Here is a 19217-nt window from a genome sequence, read left to right on the forward strand (position 1 = left end):
GCCCACTGACAGCCTCAGGCTGCCTCACTCGAGCTCTGGAGCTGGACCAGCCTTCAGAAATGAGCTTGTTGGACCGGCATGGCCAGGCCTTGCCACCCCCTCGCTGATCATTCGTTGTCTGTGGGCAGCCTGAGGAGGGGTGAGAGCTTCGCGCGAGGCTGCTCGGCAGCTGGGGCTGTCCCCGAGGGGACTGGCTGCAGAGCCAGCTGGACAGCATGCCCAGTTCCTGCGGCACCGAGGCACGGCCACGGGATCGGGGTGGCGCCTTGCAGCGTCTGCTGTGAGAAGTATATGTTACAATCGTAACGAAGCGTTTAAGACTAATGTGAGCCTTCTTACCAGAGACAGACTCAGTGATATAGGAAAACAATCTGATTTGGGGAGGATTTAAATTATAATAGTTTATATTAATTTTAGTGTGGAAAAAATTAGGAAAATAAACATGAAAGTATGCATTTATGTGCATCAAAACCAGGGTGGGATGAGATGTCATAAGAAAATTCTAGTTGTCTTGTTTTATAAGATAATGTGATTTTCTTTGGTGAGGAGGGATATAAATGTGCATATTTGAAATAGTAGCATGTAAGACTTCAGGATGTATGGAGAGTCAACACATTGCCCCTGCTGAGTTTATGCCACACACTAATGCAGCCCTGATTTTCAGAATGGGCTTCTGTTGGTATATTTAATGAAAACTGGGAAAAAGTCTTCCTCCGATGATTATAAAGGTGGTATTTATGGATGGAGTCCCTCAAACCATGTCACTTGTGTTTTCGAAGTAATAGGTAAGCACCAGATGCTGTCAAGATGCTTTTTAAATTGGACAGTTTTCTGATTTATCATAGGGGGCTGGTGATTATTTAGGACAGTGAATGAAACGAAGCGTATCATGTAGGGCCTGAAGGAGAAACAAAGCAAAAGTATGTATTTCAAAGATGACAGTAGGAGAGCTGTTTGTATGTTATGTTGGCTAATGTGGGTCCTTCACCAGGGGGCTCTGAGCAAGCCACTCATGTGTTTTCCTCCTTTCAGGTGTCTGGGAGAGCAGCAGGCAGCTGTGCATGGCATCAAGAGCTCCACCCAGCCAGCCGAGAGCAGCAGCGTTGCCATGACTCCCACCTACATGGACAGCCCACGAAAGGTAAAGGGGGCCACTCCAGCAGGGCGCATGCTCTCAGAGGCCCGATGTGGGGGGTAGGGTGGGCAGCCACTTGAGGCTAGGACTGAATACGCTGAGGATTTGGATGCATTCTACCCTGGGCCCTTTTAAGCATTGCTGTTTTTATTGAGGAGCCTTCCTGCTCACAGCTGTAAGGAAGCTAACTGCTAGGTAAATGCAGATATAAGACAGTCAAGCTAAACAGTATTGGTCAAGGCCCAAGATCTGGCTTGAGCTTTGAAATTGGCCATCTGGTTTTCCTTTAGCCACATCTGTGGGTCTCTTGGAGGGTAGTTAGAAAGCTATTAGAGCATCTTCCATGAGAGCTCACTCTTTTTTTTTATCTTTAATTCCCTACAAACACAACTCCAGAATCGGAGAGCTCACTTTTTGATAATGCAATTCCTGTAAATTTGCTTAGACTCCTGAAAAACAAAACAAAACAAAACAAAAACTAAGGCTTTGGTCCTCTATACAGAATAGCAAGTACAGCAAAGGGGCCGAAAACTATAGGTCAGGCTTTTTATATCCTTTAAGATCAATAACCTTGGCTCTGTCAAATCCTTCTGGGAAATTCAGAGTCTGAGATCATTCTGATGTGGTAGGTGAGCTGGTTGTATGTTCTTTTATCTAGTCTCTATTACTCTGAAATGAAGGAGATTTAATAAATGTGTTTTCTTTTCAAAATTGTGGTCAAATTGTATATCCATCTATGTACCCATTTATTTACTTGCATATCATGAAAATTTCTCCATATCATTAAATATTTTTCAAAAGAATGATTTTTCAAAATAATTATATAATGTTTCATTATATAGATAGACCTTCATTTATAACTCACCTTTTTTATTCAAAATGTACATGGTGTCTGGTTTTTAAAAATAATTTTTGATAATTCTTCCATAAATTTTTATAATTATTCTACAGTGTATTATAATTATCACCCTTGCTGGTGTGGCTCAGTGGATTGAGTGATGGCCTGTGAACCAAGAAGTTGCTGGTTCAATTCCCAGTCAGGGCACATGCCTGGGTGGCAGGTCAGGTCCCCATTTGGGAGCAAGCAAGAGATGACCGATCCTTGTGTCTCTCACACAGTGATGTTTCTCTCCCTCTCTTTCTCTCTGCCTTTTCTTCTCTCTAAAAGTAAATAAAATCTTCTTTAAAAATGACAATGGAAAACTCATTATGTTAATATAAATAAAATATTTTGTAATTATTCTACAGTGTATTACAACTATCAATAACACTGCAAATAACATCTTTGCAGATAATTATTTGACCACATCTCTGATTATTTTTTTAGCATAATTTACCAGAATTAGACTACAGGATGAGGGATTAAAATTTGAGAAAAATTATAACTGAGGCTATAGGCAGCTTGTATAATTTATAGGTCAGGGGTTGGCAAACCTTGATAAATACAGGCTTCGTGGGCCAAGAGGCAAGATCAAGGCTTTTGTGTAGGTACTTCCATAACCATCTAAAACCCACTCCTAGCTCACAGGCTATAATAAACCAGTGGCTGGAATTGGCCTAAAGGCTGTGGTTGCTGACCCAGCCCCAGGCAGTGACTTTAGGTGTACTTCTAAGGATAGTCTGCGTGTAAGGAATGACCTGTCAGTCAAGATGGAAGCCTTTCACCTGTCCTCACGTACACGTACATAAATCTCAGCAGTGTTAGCACCTCTGCTTCTGTATATTCTGGCAGAGAAGGGACACGGATGGAACAATGAGAAGCCACAACTACCCTCTGGGCTGTCCACTAGCTTCGATCTCTGCTCACTGCCATCTTTAAGGATTAGAAACAGTGCCAGAGACAGGACTGAAAGGTAGAGAAATTATAGAGCCACAAGCATTAAGCTTAAAATGTGCCAACAACCAAATATTAGATTGCTATTTAGAACACTCTCCTAATCTTCCAACTGAACACTAAAATGCAGACGGATGGCCATCAGTTGTGCCGAATGTAGATTCCCACATAGTCAAGGAGAAGCAAAGGTGGAGAGCCCTGACTGGCATACTCAGAAATGCCTGACAATGTCTTCAGTCAACAGCCTGTGTCGGAATGCATGGAAGGGTACCTGGGTTTGTGTCGCTACAGCCATGTATTTTTGTGGTTTGTTACTTGAGTTCGTAGTAGCTTGTGGAAAAGGGCAGCAGAATTGATAAAACAGACAGCCAGATAGTTCAGTGATTCTACTTATAGAATTGAAGAAAAGTTTGTAGGAATGCAGAAACCTTCAGATTCATCAAGTGCCATTTCTGAATTTCATTGATAACGCATAAAAAGTAAAAACATTTCAACAGGACGCGAGGCCTTGTCCTTAAGAAAGGTGGGAGGAGTCGTCCTTGGAAAAGTCCTCTATGTCATTTTTGTTTCAAATACATGACAACTTGAACCCCAAAAGAGTAGGCTGGGGAGAGGAAGACAGCTTCAGGAAGCTCCCCGCGAGTGCATATATATCTAACATTATGTATGTCTTAGTTTCTTGGTGATTTTGTTACACACCCGATGGAGGAGAAGGTATTGCTGCTTCTGTATCCCCTGTTTGCTCAGAAAATTAGTCAAGAACTTTTCTTGCATTGAATCCTCTTCTCCCATCTGGCTTCTATGTTTAGTGACAGACAGAATTGAAAACCTCAAACCTCTGTGTATCTCTCCAAGGTAGGCACTCACCCAGGTAGGCGGGAGGCCAGGAGGTGACCACTACAGTGTGGTCTTCCCTGCCTCCGCCTCCAAACTGCTCTTTGGCCTTTTCCCTCCCCGTTGGCATAGGTCTGAAGAAAGTTCAAAGCTATGTGGGAGGGCACAAGCATCCAAGCCAGGCTCTGAGGAGACCTGAGGGAGCTTGGACCCACCTTCTAACCCAGGTACTTGTTCCCACACGATGGGATATTCTGCCTGAGAAGGTGTGAGTTCCTGCTAATGCTTTGCATTTGGATATTGTCTTCCTGGGTGGATCGCGCTCTCTCTCTCTCTCCCCTTTAGTTTTCCCCATTCCCTTCATGTGCCCTTGTTTCTCTTCCCTCCTTGTTTTTTTTTTTTTTTTTTTCTCTTTCATACCCCTCACCTTCCCCTGATGGTTGACCACTGGTCCACATTCTGTTCCTTCGCGCTCTTGCACCGGCTGCTGCCACTGCTTCCTCCTCCTCTGACTTCAGGATGGGGCCTTCTTTATGGAGTTTGTCCGCAGCCCACGCACAGCGTCGTCTGCCTTCTACCCGCAGGTCAGTCAAACTCTGCAGCCCGTGCATGCCTGTCCTGTCAGCAAAGCCTTGAGCTTGGCTCTGAACAGATGGAATTAGGCTGCATCTAAGTTCCAAGGGCAGGTGACATTGAGTTTGGTCTCAGAGGTGCACATTCCCACCTGTGATTTTGGCAATGGCAAATGGGGATGGAAATGAGTAACCTAAGAGAACAAACGATCTCATCAGTGTTGATTTCACCAGTTTTCCTCTTGATAGCCTTTTTCTGTTCCAGGATCCAATTCAGGGCACCACGTGGCATTTAATGGTCCTGTCTCCCCAATCTCCTCTGATCTGTGACAGTTCCTCAGTCTTTCCTTGTGTTTTGTGGCCTTGATAGTTGTAAGGAGCCCTGACCAGATATACTTTGTAGCATGTCTCCAAATCTGGACTGGTCTGATGTTTTTCTAATGGTTAGACTGGAGTTATGGGTTTTTGAAAAGAGTACCTCAGAGGTAAAGTATGCCTCTCATCACATCATATTGGGGTACACGAGGCTACATCACTGGTGACGTAAATCTTCATCGCTTGGTGATGTATAATAGTATTTAACAGCTGTCTCCATATGAAGTTACTGTGTTTCCCTTTCTGTACTCTATTTTTTGAAGCAAATCACTAAGTGTAGCCCACTCAAAAGGGGGGGGTGTGATTAAATTCCACCTCCAGGGAGAGGGAGTATCTGCGTAGTTAAATGGAATCCTCTGTGAGGAGGCCTTTGAACAAGGTGTCTATGCTGAAATGCATTCTAGACCGAGTACCTCCCTCCACTTGGCTCTTTCTAGGCCTGTGTGAGAAGACAGCCAGCTGTCCATCTAGCCATCCTTGTCTTTTCATTTTCCACTGCTCATATTCCAAAAAAGTTACTTCAGGCAGTTATGGAAGTAAATACAAACTTCAGAATAAAAATATGACTGTATTTTCACATTCGAGGGAAATTCAGGGAAAAAAAAGATATGATAGGACATAATGTTAGGTCTTACAAGGTACCTAGAGTTTTGTGCTAAATTCAGCCAAAGAAAAGTGGGAAACATTTGTTGCAGGATTCAGGGTGGTCATAAAGTAAAGACAAACTAGTTTCCCAGGAGAAGCATAACTTTTCCTGGTGTTAAGATCTGAGCAAATTGCCTTTCTGTGCAGCCTCTTGAAAGGCAGACATTGTGTGATTAGAGCAGGGGTCAGGAAATGGGCAAATCTGGCCCACCATCTGTTTTTATAAGTAAAGTTTTATTGGGACAAAGCCATGTTGATATCTTTCCATTGTCTATGGCTGCTTTTGTGCTTTTTCATGCAGAGTTGAGTAGTTGGCATAGGCCAAATGGCCCACAAAGCCTAAAATATTTACTATTCGGTCCTTTACAGAAAATGTTTGCCAATTTCTGATTAAGAAGATAATGCTTTAACCACATCTCCACTAGAATAAAACTATAGAAATTATGTGAATTTTGGTAACATCCTTCAGCTTTGGCTGGTGGAGCAGTTCTCAGGGTATAGTAGATGAAAGAGAACCCAGATTAAGGGGATCTAGATTAAACAGATCTAGAAGGCAGCATGGAAGAGCCACTCTTCTATGCCTAAGAGCTGGGCCTAGTTCCCCCATTAGCTTTAATTTAAAGTGACAGTATAGTGTCCATTCCTAAGTCTTGCTGGTTAGAAGCAAATGGTGATTGGTAATTGCAAGCTGCCTCTTGCTGTGTTTCTCTGCATATTTATGGTGCTAGCAGAGTCTATGTGGTTCTTTGGTTTGTTTGTTTGTTTGTTTTCAAATCTTTGAGCCTGCTGTAGGAGAGCAAAATGGTTCTTTCAGAATCACAGGCAATTTTTCCTCCCAAGGTACATTTGGTAATATCTGGAAACATTTTTATTTGTCACAACTGAGGCGGAGGAAAAGGATAAGAGGAATGTTACTGGCATCCAGTGGGTAGAAGCTAGGGACGCTGCTCTATATCCTACACAGGACAGCGCCCCGCAACAGACTTATCTGTCTCCAGGTAGCAATAATATCAAGGTCGAGATGCTCTGTCTTAGAAGGAGTGATTTCTATATTATCTAACAAAACATCCAATAGTATAAGGCTCCCTTTTGCAAGTACCAAGTACTCCTAGTACCAGGGACTAGAAATCTTCTATTTTTTCCAAGAATGCTCCGCAAAGCTTACCATTCTCCCCAAATATTTGCCGTGGGCTGCAGCCTTTCCAGGTGAGCAGGTCATAGTCCTGCCCTCTAGGGCCTGCCTATAAAGGGTATGAGACAGATATGACATCAAAATCTGGCAGCTACAGGAGATGGTCATAGAGGTCCAAAGTAGAGAGAAAGATGGCTTCTGTTTGGGGGCTGAGGTGGAGCAATTGAGGAAACATTTTACCAAAGAAGCAGCATTTGAAATGGCCCTCGGAGACTGCTGGGTTTTTAGCCTGTGATTTTGGGGAACAGAATCTCAGGGCATCAGGGCACGTAGATAGGATTAAACACACAGCCTGTGTACGCATGAGTGGGCGGTGGATGGTGCAGGACCCTCAGTGTCCGGCGGGTAGGTTCTCATGGGGAGACTTGAAAGATTTCAGTGTAGTGGAGCAATGGGATTGGAACTGTTCTTTAGGAAGATGCAAGTGGAGGTGGATCACAGGTGGGGTTTTCAGGGGAAGGCTACAGTCAGGGGAGTCGGTTAGGAGGCTGGTACAGCTCTCTCGGGGGCCGAGAAAGTGTGAGCCTGGTGAGTGGCGGGATGGGCATGACTTGGAGAGGCATGTGAGCGGGCAGAGGGGATGCCACAGGACGAGGCGTGTCTTTTCAGCAAAGCTGCAGAGGGGAGCTATCCGATGCCCCAACCTCTGCACCTGGGCAGTGTGAAGACTGGTTGTACCACCCATGGACACTGGAAAGGAGGATTGTGTGGGAAAGGGTGAGCTGTGGTCAGCGGAGGGTGCCTGCTGCAATACTCACCGGTTCATCTCTAACTGTGTTCTCTCTCCCTCCTCCCAGTCTCATCATAGAGAATAACTTTGACTTTCTTACTTTCTATGGAAGTTTTTCTGTAGTGTAAATCTTACAGTCTGAGTAAGGCACCGGAGCTATTTCTCTGGTCCTGGGGATTTACTGTGAATGGTGACCTGTCAGCCTTGGTTTGGAGCACAGGAATTTCCATTGCTCTGGTAGAAGGCAGCACACCCAAGACTAGGAGTAGCCCCTAGATCCCCTTAGCTCTTCTCCAGGACCAGCTGGGACTGGGAGTGAGAGATGAATGAGAAGGACCACAAATGTAAATAGTCTTAAAGAATTTTTTTTTCTTTTTTGGTGTTAATTTTAAAATCTTCTGTAGGTACCTGTGGAGCAGACGGCCGTCCCGGTGTTAGACAGCACAAGTTTGGGGGTAAGCGCGGGCCAATCCGTGGACAGAGGCAACAGCCAGACCTTTGGGAACTCCCAGAACTCAGGGGAACAGGGCTTCACCTCCACAAACCCCAGTGACAGCAGGTAAGATTCCGAACAGCCAACCTCTCTCCTGGGCAATGGGAATGGTCTAACCTCAGAGGTGGCGGAGGCTGGGGGTCCAGAGTACTGCCTCTGCCGTGAGTTATATCTGGGAGCCTGGGCCGCTCAGTTCTTCCCAGTACCTGTTTGCTGGGTCTCATGGTCTGTGCCCTGCATTCCTCACAGGACAGCTGAGAGATTCCCATAGAGGCCCAGCACAGTGTCAGTGGCCATGCAGGAGTGGGCTTTGGGAAAGGGGCCCAGACCCAGTCTGTCCTGTTCAGTGTGGCACCTGTGGCATGAGGCCTTGCATGTGATAGCATGCGGTCAGTATATGCCCCTTGAGAAAATGAACGGATCATGGATGAGTCAGTTCTTGTGGCCAAACAGGGCCATAGTGTTCCTATTCCTGAGTGTCTGAAGGAAAAAGAAGCTGCTTGGACCTAATGTGCTTGAGGAAATACCCAGCTTTTTTCTTTTTTAATTGATCTTTAAAAAAAGACAGGAAGGTAGAGAGAGAAACATCAATTGATTGTTCCACCTGTCCATGCACTCACTGGTTGATTCTTGTGTCCTTACTGGGGATTGAACCTGCAAACCTGGAGTATCTGGACGACCAGCTCTAACCAACTGAGCTACCCAGCCAGAGCAGTGCCCCAGCTTTTTATACTGTGAACACATCTGAGAACCTTCTTTTTTATTTCCTTTATTTTATAATTACCCAGTCTGTTCTTCTTGCTTCACTGTACTGACTGAGCAACCCTGGGCTAAATGGTCTAAGAAACTTGACTTTTGCATCCCTTCACCCAAGAGCAGAAAGGCCCCTGGGGCAGCTTGCCTGGCTGACCACTCTCAGTGGTCACTCTATCTCCTTTATGTCACCCATTCAGGCCCGGTTTTCCCATGTCTCATGCTCTGCAGCCCCTTCACTCTGGCCAGTTCAGAGGCACAAGCAAACCTGGACTTCTCTAGTCTCTGTGCTCTTCCCAGGCTCCAATCCCCATGAGGCCTGGCTGACTTTCTGGCTCTGGCCACGGAGGAGATTGGAGGGGCTGCCTTGTTCATAGGAAGGGAGTGCGTTTCTCTGTTTCCTCGTTGCTTACGAGGGTAGGGTGGTAGGTTTTCTTCTGCTTTGGGAATAAAAGAGGAACTGGAGATATTTAGGCTGGAAATGAGAAGACCAAACATGACAGGAATCAGATCAATGACTGAAAAATCAGAACAGATTCCATTTCATGATAAAGAACTTCCTAGCAATTGGTACTGCCACAGGGAGATGGGCTGCCTTCCAGAGCTGAGTTCTGTGCCACTGAAGATGTTCACATGGATGGGACAGCGTCCTATCCAGACCCTTAGAGGGGCGCTCAGGCATTAGAAGAAAATTTACTTCCAGGGTCTTTAAAGGCTTTTTTCTTTTTTTTTTTTTAACCCTGAGGTTCTGAAATGCTCTGGTGGGTTCTGAAAAGGGAGAGGTTTTAAGGAGCTTGAGGAGCTTCCGGATAAACCTGATTTGGTATGGTGGTTGGCACGTGTGTCCCATGCCCAGTGATCTGGGCTCAGTTGCTAAGCATTAAGCATGTTTTAAGGGACCATCATACCACCGAGAAAGAAGCAGGAGGTGATAGAAAGCTCTGGGCTCTGGAGTCAGCCAGAGCTGGATTCAAACCTGGACCTTGATGCTTCCCAGCTCTTGGACCTTTACTGGTTCTTTTAACCTCTTGAGTTTCAAAGGGTTGATGCTATTGTTATTATGTTTAGTATTGTTTACTATTTTGGACTTCGTGGGTATCAGTCCTATCAACACACTAACCTAATAGAAACCCTGAAAAACAGGAATAGTATGATCCTTGTTTTTCAGATGAGGAAACTGAGGCTGAGAAAAGTTAGAGAGAGGTCCTGCATCTAGAAGGTTATGGTACTGGGAACTGTCTCCCAAGTTCTTAGACATTACCTAGTGCTCTATGGTAAAGTGAATGATGTGATGGGTGAAAGGCCTTTGGGACAAAACCAGAGCAGTCCAGCAGTCCAGGGGCAGTTCTTGGAAGTGGTCAAGCCTGAGACAAATTATTAAAAGGGGAGGGGCCTGTTAAGAATAAGCAAGTGTAGATGGAAAACCACTTTGAATTTTTTTTTTATTATATTTTACTGATTATGCTATTACAGTTGTCTCTATTTTTCCCTCTTTGCCCCGCTCCACCCAGCATCCCCCACACCATTGTTCATGTCTATGGGTCATGCATGTAAGTTCTTTGGCTACTTTATTAACCCGTTGAGTGCCGTGCGTAATTTGAAATTTGGATCAACATGAGAAAGAGTTATATCAATATATAGCCTGAGGTACAAAAAAAAGAGAACAAAACATAAAATACAAATTATTCCATTGTTATTTACATTTATATCCATTGAAAAAGAGTCACTGGGAGCAATGCTGGCACTTTTGGGAAAATTTGTCATCATCGCTCACAGCAATGGTGGCACTCAAAGGGTTAACTATACTGCACCTTACACCCCTGTGGCTATTCTGTGTTTTTTTTTTTTTTAACATATAGGCTTTGGAAGTAGAACCCCCCTATAAGATACCCCAGAACTTGCTAGAATGTCTTTAGTGTCCGTGTTGTCCAAGCCCCCAGTTCTGTGAGAAGAAGTGAAGTTCCTAAGATCCGTGCTCTTGGCCGCGCGTGTGTGCCCTCTCACTTTGCTGACCAGACGCTCTGTGTTGCAGTTCTCTGCAGCTGGTGGCAAGCTCCTTGACATCGTCCTCCACCTTGGCGGAGATCCTGGAAGCTATGAAGCACCCCTCGTGAGTGGCTCGGCGGGCTTAGGAGTGCCGGGTCAGGAGAGTCCCACAGGCCCAGGCCGGGGTGATACTCAGGCAGTATGGTTTGGTGGATTCATTCCTGACTTCGTTGCTCACTAGCTGTGAGACCTTGGGCAAGTTACTTGGTCTTTCTGGTCTCTGAGACCATTACCTTGTTTGTAAAATGGGATAATAATGGTTAAAACACAGGTTTGACAAAAGGATTAAATAAAATAATTATGTAAATTACCTAGTATAGTACCTGACCAGCACAGCTATTCTCTAAAAGCCAGGTCCCTTTTCTTCCCCTTCTCCTCCCCCCATTACACCATGTTTTGATTCTGTCATGGGGATTTCTCCTGGTCTAGAAATAGGATAGAGAAATTACGCTATGGGGATCCTTACTTCAGATATGAAGAGCTTTAGCATAAGTCCCTTCTTTGTCGTCTCCTCTTCCTGCTTGTTGCCACGGTGCACACGCGTGCCCGGCTCGCTGCCCACCACGTTGGAACTCAGGACAGGAGTCCAGTTGCTCTCTGAACAGAAGGGCCTCTCGCCATGCTGCTTCATCAGCGCAGAGGTGGTGCACTGGCTGGTGAGCAACGTGGACGGGGTCCAGACGCCGGCGATGGCCATCGACATCATGCAGGTGAGACGGCAGGGGCAGGGCCCGCCCAGCCGTCCGCTCAGCCCCTGTGAAACGGGAGCCACCCTTTCCAGTACTGAGGGCTGTAGGTTGGGTGAGGATCTGTTTTTAATAAATGTAGGGACTGTCTGGAATTGATGAAAGATCAGGTCTTGCTTTGAACGATACTATGCCTTGACTTAAAAATCTGGCAGAATTTATTTTCTGAACTGAAATATTCTGAAGGGAATCTCTGAAAGATTCCCAGGGAATGCCCTCCCTCTGACTTCAAGCCCCCATTTTCCCCTGCTCACTCAGGGTTTGAGGCTAGGTTTAAGGCTCTGCCTCAGGGACCTTCTGGTGCCCTGTGCTTACTCTGTCAGAGCACTCAACACACAGAGTGAAGGTTCTGTGTGCGTCTCGTTCATCTCCCACCTCAAGCAGGCTCCTTGCGGGCAGGGCCGCCCCTTACTGTGCATTTCTGTATCACCAGTGTTTCCATGTCGTTTGGCACACGGTAGGCACTCCACAAACCCTTGCAAGTTTATTTACACTGTTCAGAACTGGAATTAAACTCGATAGGAGAGCAGTGGAAAGGTTGAGTTAGCTGACGCAGTACACACCATCCTGTCCGCACAGAGGCCCCCGCTGGAGGTCAGCGCTGTTTGCTGAGCAGCTGGGTTGTCGATCACCGAAATGTAAGATCAGTAACTGAGTTGAATAAGCACGCGATCTTCAGTTCTCTTTTTGAGGGTCTCAGTAGACTTGTGCAAGGCCTTTGCCTTATTATTTTATATTCCGATCTCCCAGAGAATTGTATTTCCTTGTTCATACAATGAATGCTACTATAGCATTAAAGCAAATGAGCTGGAGGGACACGTAGTGATATGGATAAATGTCAGAAGCATGATGTTGAATGACAGTCCAATTCACAAAACAATATTAGTATTATACCTTTTATTTAGAATTTAAAATCCCATGAAAATACCTTGTATTCTCTATCAATATATGTCTGTATATAATAAAATTATTTAAAACGTGTGAGAATAACATCACACTAACCATTTATTTCTGGAGAGAGGAAGAGGATTGGAACATTGGAGAATCCAGAAAGACTTTTTTTTTATAATAAAAAGATCTGAAGTCAGTATAGCATAATATTAAATTTGTTCAAGTTGGATGGTGATATACCTGGATTTTCTTTATAGTTTTCTGTATGTTTGAAATATTTGATGACATTATAACATGCATTGGTATGTTATAATATAATCTGCACCAGGCACAATATATAGTGTAGTGCAGTTATGGCTGATGGGGGTGGAGGGTAAGCTCGCCTCGGGGCCCTTATCATTCCCTTGACTCCAGCTGAGGGCTGCACCTCTAAGATATCCCTCTGCAGGAATTTTAGAGTTTCAATGTCTCTCCCTCTAGAAAATGCTAGAAGAGCAGCTCATCACGCACGCATCTGGTGAAGCCTGGCGGACATTCATCTATGGCTTCTATTTCTACAAGATAGTCATGGACAAAGAGCCGGACCGAGGTTAGAGACGAGCAGATGCTGTTGTTTACAGGGGCTGGCGTTTTGCCTGCTGACTTACTCTTTCAAATGATGTTGCTTCTTGAGCTTTTTGTGTTACTTTATATTCAGAGTTGATGGACCTTTCAACTCCCTTGAGTATTTGTATTTAATTTAAGCCTAACTGGAATGACAAGGGTTTCTTTTTTGTTTTTTCTTCTTGTTTGCAGTATCATACATGATCATCAAACTGCTGCTAGAATGCTCACACCTGTCATTGCAAATACAAAACCCAGGAAACACTCCTTCTGGGGATTTACTCTAGGTCAGGGTGGTGTAGCCTGGTATGGGGCTGCACCCACACGTGGGCAAATTTGACAGGGGTTTCCTAAAGCTACAGTATGTTCTTAGTGAAAACAATGTGGATGGAAGATAAACCTAACAGAGGCCAAGGGACCTAGTGTGAGGAAATTCCCGTCGGTCATGTTTTGGTAGCTGTTTTTAATTGTAGCCCCCCGCCCCCCTTACCTCATGCAGGTGGTTCTGAGATGACATCATGGCCTCTAGCCTGTAACAGCACTTTGTACTTGATGGCCTTGCAGATTCCATTTCTTCCCCCAGGAAGATTATCAAGTCCTAACAGATTTTTCAAGATATATTTTAAGTTTGTTTCTTTGTTTTTTTTAATGAGAAAAAGTAACCCCCAAGAGGGGAGCAATTTCCAGCATGGTCAGAGCTGGCCCACATGGCTCTGGAGGCCACCAGGATCCCAGCAAGCATCTCTAGCCCACTAAGAGCAACACAGGGCTGGAAACGACTCCCGTCTCAGCCTCTGGGTTTCAGGAATCATGTCTCAGATAAAGCAGCCTGTGCCACTCACTGTGTCCTCATACCCAAGGATGTGTCAGGAGAGGATCTGTGCAGGTTTTCCCCTTGTAGCCATGAGTGTGTCCATTGCCACCTCTTCCCTTCAATTCTAAGTTTGACCAGTACATACTGATTTTATCTTCAAGTTGAAGAAATCCTGGTTACCGTTACATGCTGTGAAATGAAAGGTCTTCAGCTGAGAATAAAATACTTATTTAAGTTGAAGTAAAGTTCACATGACATAAAATCAGCCATTTTAAAGTGAACAGTTCAGTGGCATTTATGACATTCACAGTGATGTACAGCCACCTCTCTGTCTAGTTCCTGACCGTTTCTATCACCCTGCGCCCATTAGCAGCCAGTCCCAAAGTCCTCCTCCCCGTATCCCCTGGCCACCACCAGTCTGCTCTCTGTCTCTACAGATTGGCCTATTGTAGACATTTCATTTAAGTGGCATCATACAATGTGGGCCTTTTGTGTCTGGCTTCTTGTACTTAGCATAATGTTTTCAAGGTTCATCCAGGTGGTAGCATGCTTCGGTAAGAAAATAAGCATTCGTGCTGAAGGTGCTTCTTGTCCCCTCTGCTTTTCCCAGGGCCCATGCAGCAGCCCACCACCTGGCACACGACGGCGGTGGACGACTTCGCCAGCTTCCAGCGCAAGTGGTTTGAGGTGGCCTTTGTGGCGGAAGAGCTCCTGCATTCCGAGATCCCAGCCTTCCTCCTGCCCTGGCTGCCCAGCCGGCCGGCTTCCTATGCGAGCAGGCACAGCTCCTTCAGCCGCAGCTTTGGAGGGCGGAGCCAGGCAGCTGCGCTTCTGGGTAGGTGTCTGGGATGAGCTGGCCGGGCTGAGCGAGAGTGGCAGCCAGTCCGGGGAACGGCGCCGTGGGAACCGGGATTAGAGCCACCATGGCTGTCACACTGGCCATTCTGTTTGTCGGCACTGTGGGCTCCTGTGCTGGCTTCTGCTTTCTGAGTGGGTCGAGCTCATTATTGTCCCAACCAACAAACAGTTCTCAAATCAGGGCATGGTGAGAAACCTGCACGAACAGGAGAGAGTAGAGAGTAGACAGTGTGGCCACTTTTCCCAAGGGACTTCCAGAATTCTGGGGGTGTGAGCAGGCACTCACTGGTGGTTTAATTCCTGTCAAAGGCCTTCCCTGGGACTATAGCATCCTAGGACCTCAGAAGAGGAAGGGACCTCGAAGGTGGTCCATTCCAAAAACCCATGCTGAGCATGAATCTCCCTCTTTCCTTCCTCCCCAAACATGCTTACCTCATTGAGGGATGTAAACTAGGACTCGTCCCTCCTTTCCTCGGTTCCTGCAGCTGTGGGAGAAGGGTGAACACCTGCTCATTGGATGGTGGTGACCCCAGATGGGAAATGGGGAACGCTACTCTTAAGAATGGAGTGGAGAGTTGAGATGTGAGCATCTTTCAGAAATGCATCCTCTAGGCAAGGCAGCATGAGATTTATCTCAAAGTCAGTTTGAGAGATCCTGAAAACCCTCTGGAAGGAAAAAAGCAAAAGTTAAATAAAGACCGAACTCGTGAAATTCCAGCTTCTAATTAGTTAACTTCCAATTGCCCAGTTAATTGGAATGCTTACCTAGTGGGTAGAATGGAAGTGTTGAGTCATCACAGTGTCCAGATCCTGAGATTCACTTGGATCCAGATGTGGCTTTGACCTCACCTAACACCCTCCCCTGAGCATGCTCAGCACTGCATGTGAGAAGTAAAGGGGGGTGGAGAGAACAAACCTTTGAGAAGAGCAGATTCTCCTTCTCCCTTTTGCATTTCTAACTCTCCACCTCCTTGAAGTTTTTTTGAAACAAAGAGGCCACATACTCCCTGTGAGCCTGGGATGCTCACCTCCAGCAACCACCCAGGGCTTGACACCAAAGGTCTTTGGGCACCTGGAATAGCAAGCAGCAAGCTGGTGCATTATATGCCATGGAAGGACCTGGCAGCCCATTAGGAGCAGCAAATAAACAGCAAGTCTCCTGATGCCAGTGGAAAACAAAAGCCAATAAATAGTCCAGCAACAGAGGTGGAGTCAGGAAAACCTATCACAAATAATAACAAGCCCAGGGACCTGTCAGTGTGGCATTTGTCATTTGTTTGTAGTGCTGGATCATGTAGGGGAAGCCTGTCAAGAAACGAGGTGCTGCACCGTTTCCCCCACTAAAGCAAGCTTGTTTTTAGTAGCTAAGTATTAAAGCCTGCTTTTTCCTTACAGATTGAAGTTAAGAATTTTAATCCTTTCCAAGGAACAAGGGAATAAGGCTGAAAGTTAGATGGTTTTAGATACATACTGAAGAGGGAGTTGGAAAGTCAGCACCCCACTCTGCAAGGTCACTTTCTGAGACACAGGCACAGTGAGTTACTTTAAATAAATACTGGATCGTGTATGGTGATACTTTATTTGCCAGAGAGCTGAAGGAAGCAAAAAAGATTTCCAGAGAACCCGAATAAGTTCCAGACATCCAAGTGTTACCTCTTATAGTGAGAGTCCCTCAGACCAGCACTTAGAACTGTTTGCTGTTGCTGGGCTTTTACAAGTTTGCTTATAGGTCACTCAGTAACACCCCAGAGTAGAGGCAGGAAATTAGGGACACTTGATGGCAGCAAGTATACTAATACATTTTAGTGTATGTGCTACAAAAGCGAGCACAAGTATACTAATACATTTTAGAAAAATGTTTTGCAAAACAAATCTGTTAGATTTTAGCTCTTTAGGTGTGTGTGTTGGGTGGGGGAGGTAACTAAGTTATTTAGGAAACTTCCTTTCCTTTAAAGTGTTGATAAAAGGGCTCATTCTGATGTGAGTCCCCTCCTGCAGAATATGCAAAGCCATATAGAGCAGGGTTTCTGAACCTTGGCCCTGCAGATATTTTGGACCAGATCTTTCTTTGTGGTGGGGGCTGTCCTGTGCATTGTAGCATGCTTAGCATCTCAGACCTCTACCCACGAGATGCCCGTGGCACCCCCACTACCACCCAGTGTGACAAAATGTCTCTGGACATTGCCCAGTGTCCGTAGGGGAGTGCAAATTGCCCCCAATTGAGAACTGCTGCCTTGGAAGGGAATGGAAGGATTCCAGTAAGGAGCCGAGCTCAGAGAGCTGAGCAAAACCTGAGAGGCGCTGAAGCTAATCAGAAACTTCTCTAAGCAAGTGTCGGGCTGGGAACGTGGGCATTTTCACAGCTGGGGACGGAAGGAGTCAGTGAGAGCCTGAGCCGGGCAGGTGGAAGCAAGCGCTGTCCTCTGCTGGCCCGGCCCTGGCTCTCCTTGTGCTTTCTGCGTGCGCGTTTGTGGTGATGGCGACATTCAGAACGTTTATGTGTCAGGCGCTGCACAAGCAGACAGTTGTCTCCTTCACTCTTCATCTTTGTCCTGGGAGTGATGCTATGATTTATGTTTTAGAGTTCATGACGCTGAGGCTTAGAGAGGTGAAGTGATTTGCCTGGGCTCTGCTTCTCTTTAAGTGTTAGAACCGGAGTTTTTTCTCAGGACTGCCTGACGCTGGAGCCTGAGCCCCAGCCATACTGCGCCTCGGCCTCAGGAAGACGAAAGTTGAAGCCTGGCAGGACTTCAGAAGATTTGCGTGGTGGTCCAGGTCCAGGGGCGGCGGCTGCCCTGAGTGATGAAGGCCGCTCCGATCCCAGCCCCTTGCTACAAAACCATAGCTCTTCTCACGAAGTGCAGCTTTTGCTCCCCTCTCTGCCACTCCCCCTCGCCTTCCCAGCATGCTTCCTCCAGGCCCAGCGCCCGCAGGCAGCTCCCACGGCACCGGGACCTGCAACCGGGTGACCTTGCGAATCTCCCCACCCACCTCCCTCATTACACAGCTCAGAGCCAGCAGGCCTTGGGCCTGCACTGCCCTTCCCCGCCTTCAGCTTCCTGTGCCACTCGGAAGTAACTCCAGGTCCCCCCTGGCATCTGCCCTCCCTGTAGCCATGTCTGTCCCCACTGTGGACGAGCCACCCTGCTGCTCTCTGTGGCCAGTGTCCCCACTGTGCACAAGAGCCCACGCACTCAGCACTCAGCACTCAGCCCCGCCTTCTGAACCCTCTTTCCCTACCAAAGTGTGCTCATCCGTCTGCAGGCACTCACCCTTTCCTGTGGCAAAAGCAAAGCAAAACCAGACCAAAGCAGAACAGCTCAGATCAGCTTTCTGTCCATGGCCTCTGCTGGAACGGCGACTCCCATCATTAGCAGGGCCTGCTCCGTGGCTCAGTCTCGTGGTCAGTCCTCAGTCCTGGTCCTCCCTGCCCCATCAGCAGCATTTGTCAGATAGCCCTGACTCCTCCTCAGTGCTTCCTCTACTTGGCTCTCGCACTCCAGGGCTTTCCTCCTCATTTATCGGTCTGCCTCACTGGTTTCTCCTCAGCTCCCTGATCTTTGAACATGGCAGTGCCCGGCCCTCTGTGGGGCCCCTGTCCTTATGCCCCAGTCTGCTGGCCTTCATTACCCTTCGTCTGTCTCTATCCCAGATGGTGCCTTCCAGTTGGAGATGCACCCATCCATCTCCTTACTTGGTATCTTCACTTAAAAGACTGAAATGTAAAGTGTTCAAACAGAGCTTCTGCAGTCCCCACCCCCCATGCTTCTCCCTTAGTCGTCCCTTCTCATCCTGTAGTCACTTAGGCCAGAAAACTCAGTCCGTCTCACATTCTTTTGCTTTCCCATCCTACATCCGGGTAATTCGCAAATTCCATTTTCTTTATCTCTACCTTCAATGTAGGTCCAAATTTGACACCCCTTTTTTTAAATCCTCACCCAAGGATATATTTACTGATTTTAGAGATAGAGGAAGGAGAGAGAGAAACATCAATGTGAGAGAGAAGGATCAACTGGTTGCCACCATATGCACCCCAACTGGGGATTGAACCTGCAGCCTTTTGGTGTATGGAATGGTGCTCAACCAACTGAGCCACCCAGGCTTCTTAGCCTTTTCTTGACAATACACTGGATCTCAGGGTCTGAGGGGGCTGTAGAGCACCTCTGTCCAAACACTGACGCTTGAACATTTTCTGTACACTCCTGGTAAGTGAGGAGTCAGCTGCTCTTTGAAAATTCCTGCCAACACAGCGCTCGTTCCTGAGACCCCTTGTTCCATCACTGGACAGCTCTGGTTGTTAGATTGAGCTTCACTCTCCTCTCTGATCTCGTGATTTCTCCTCTAGTGACACTGATCCCCTTCCCACCTCAATAATAGCCCTTCACTGTGGCTCCACCTGCGTTTGCATGTATTGATTGGCCTTGCCTTACCTCCCTGTCTCAAGGTGAGTAAGTCGATTCTCATGAAACTCATGGAGTGGTTCAGAGAACTCACTGAAAGCTGCAGCTTGGCTGGGCTTACACTTTTATCAACAGCAAAAGCTGCTGGCAGCATCTATACCATCCGATCTGACTTCTGAGCAGGAGGCCAGTGGCATCTTAAGCATTTGGCTGAGCAATGCACTTTCTTGGGCTTTCTCAGACCAGCCTGTTCTGAAGTTGACATGCCAGATGGAAGAGAAGAGATGCACGACATC

The 19217-nt window shown here is 46.5% G+C and overlaps 1 protein-coding gene and 1 non-coding gene across 2 annotated transcripts in view; one reads left to right on the forward strand and one right to left on the reverse strand.

Annotated features, from left to right (window-relative positions):
* The window catches only part of DEPDC5 (DEP domain containing 5, GATOR1 subcomplex subunit), a 97027-nt gene that overhangs the window by 66666 nt on the left and 11144 nt on the right, over nt 1–19217 (forward strand). Inside the window, exons 32-38 of the mRNA XM_090257828.1 lie at nt 1033–1141; nt 4322–4387; nt 7722–7876; nt 10596–10673; nt 11187–11319; nt 12727–12835; nt 14274–14498. Coding sequence (XP_090113954.1) covers nt 1033–1141; nt 4322–4387; nt 7722–7876; nt 10596–10673; nt 11187–11319; nt 12727–12835; nt 14274–14498 — 875 coding nt within the window. The remainder of the gene's footprint in view (nt 1–1032; nt 1142–4321; nt 4388–7721; nt 7877–10595; nt 10674–11186; nt 11320–12726; nt 12836–14273; nt 14499–19217) is intronic.
* LOC149997060 (small Cajal body-specific RNA 16) lies at nt 13030–13208 on the reverse strand. Its single transcript, XR_016507336.1, has one exon.

Source organism: Furipterus horrens, unplaced genomic scaffold (assembly GCF_987537825.1).
Source record: "Furipterus horrens unplaced genomic scaffold, mFurHor1.1.pri manual_scaffold_11, whole genome shotgun sequence".
Lineage (NCBI taxonomy): Eukaryota > Metazoa > Chordata > Mammalia > Chiroptera > Furipteridae > Furipterus > Furipterus horrens.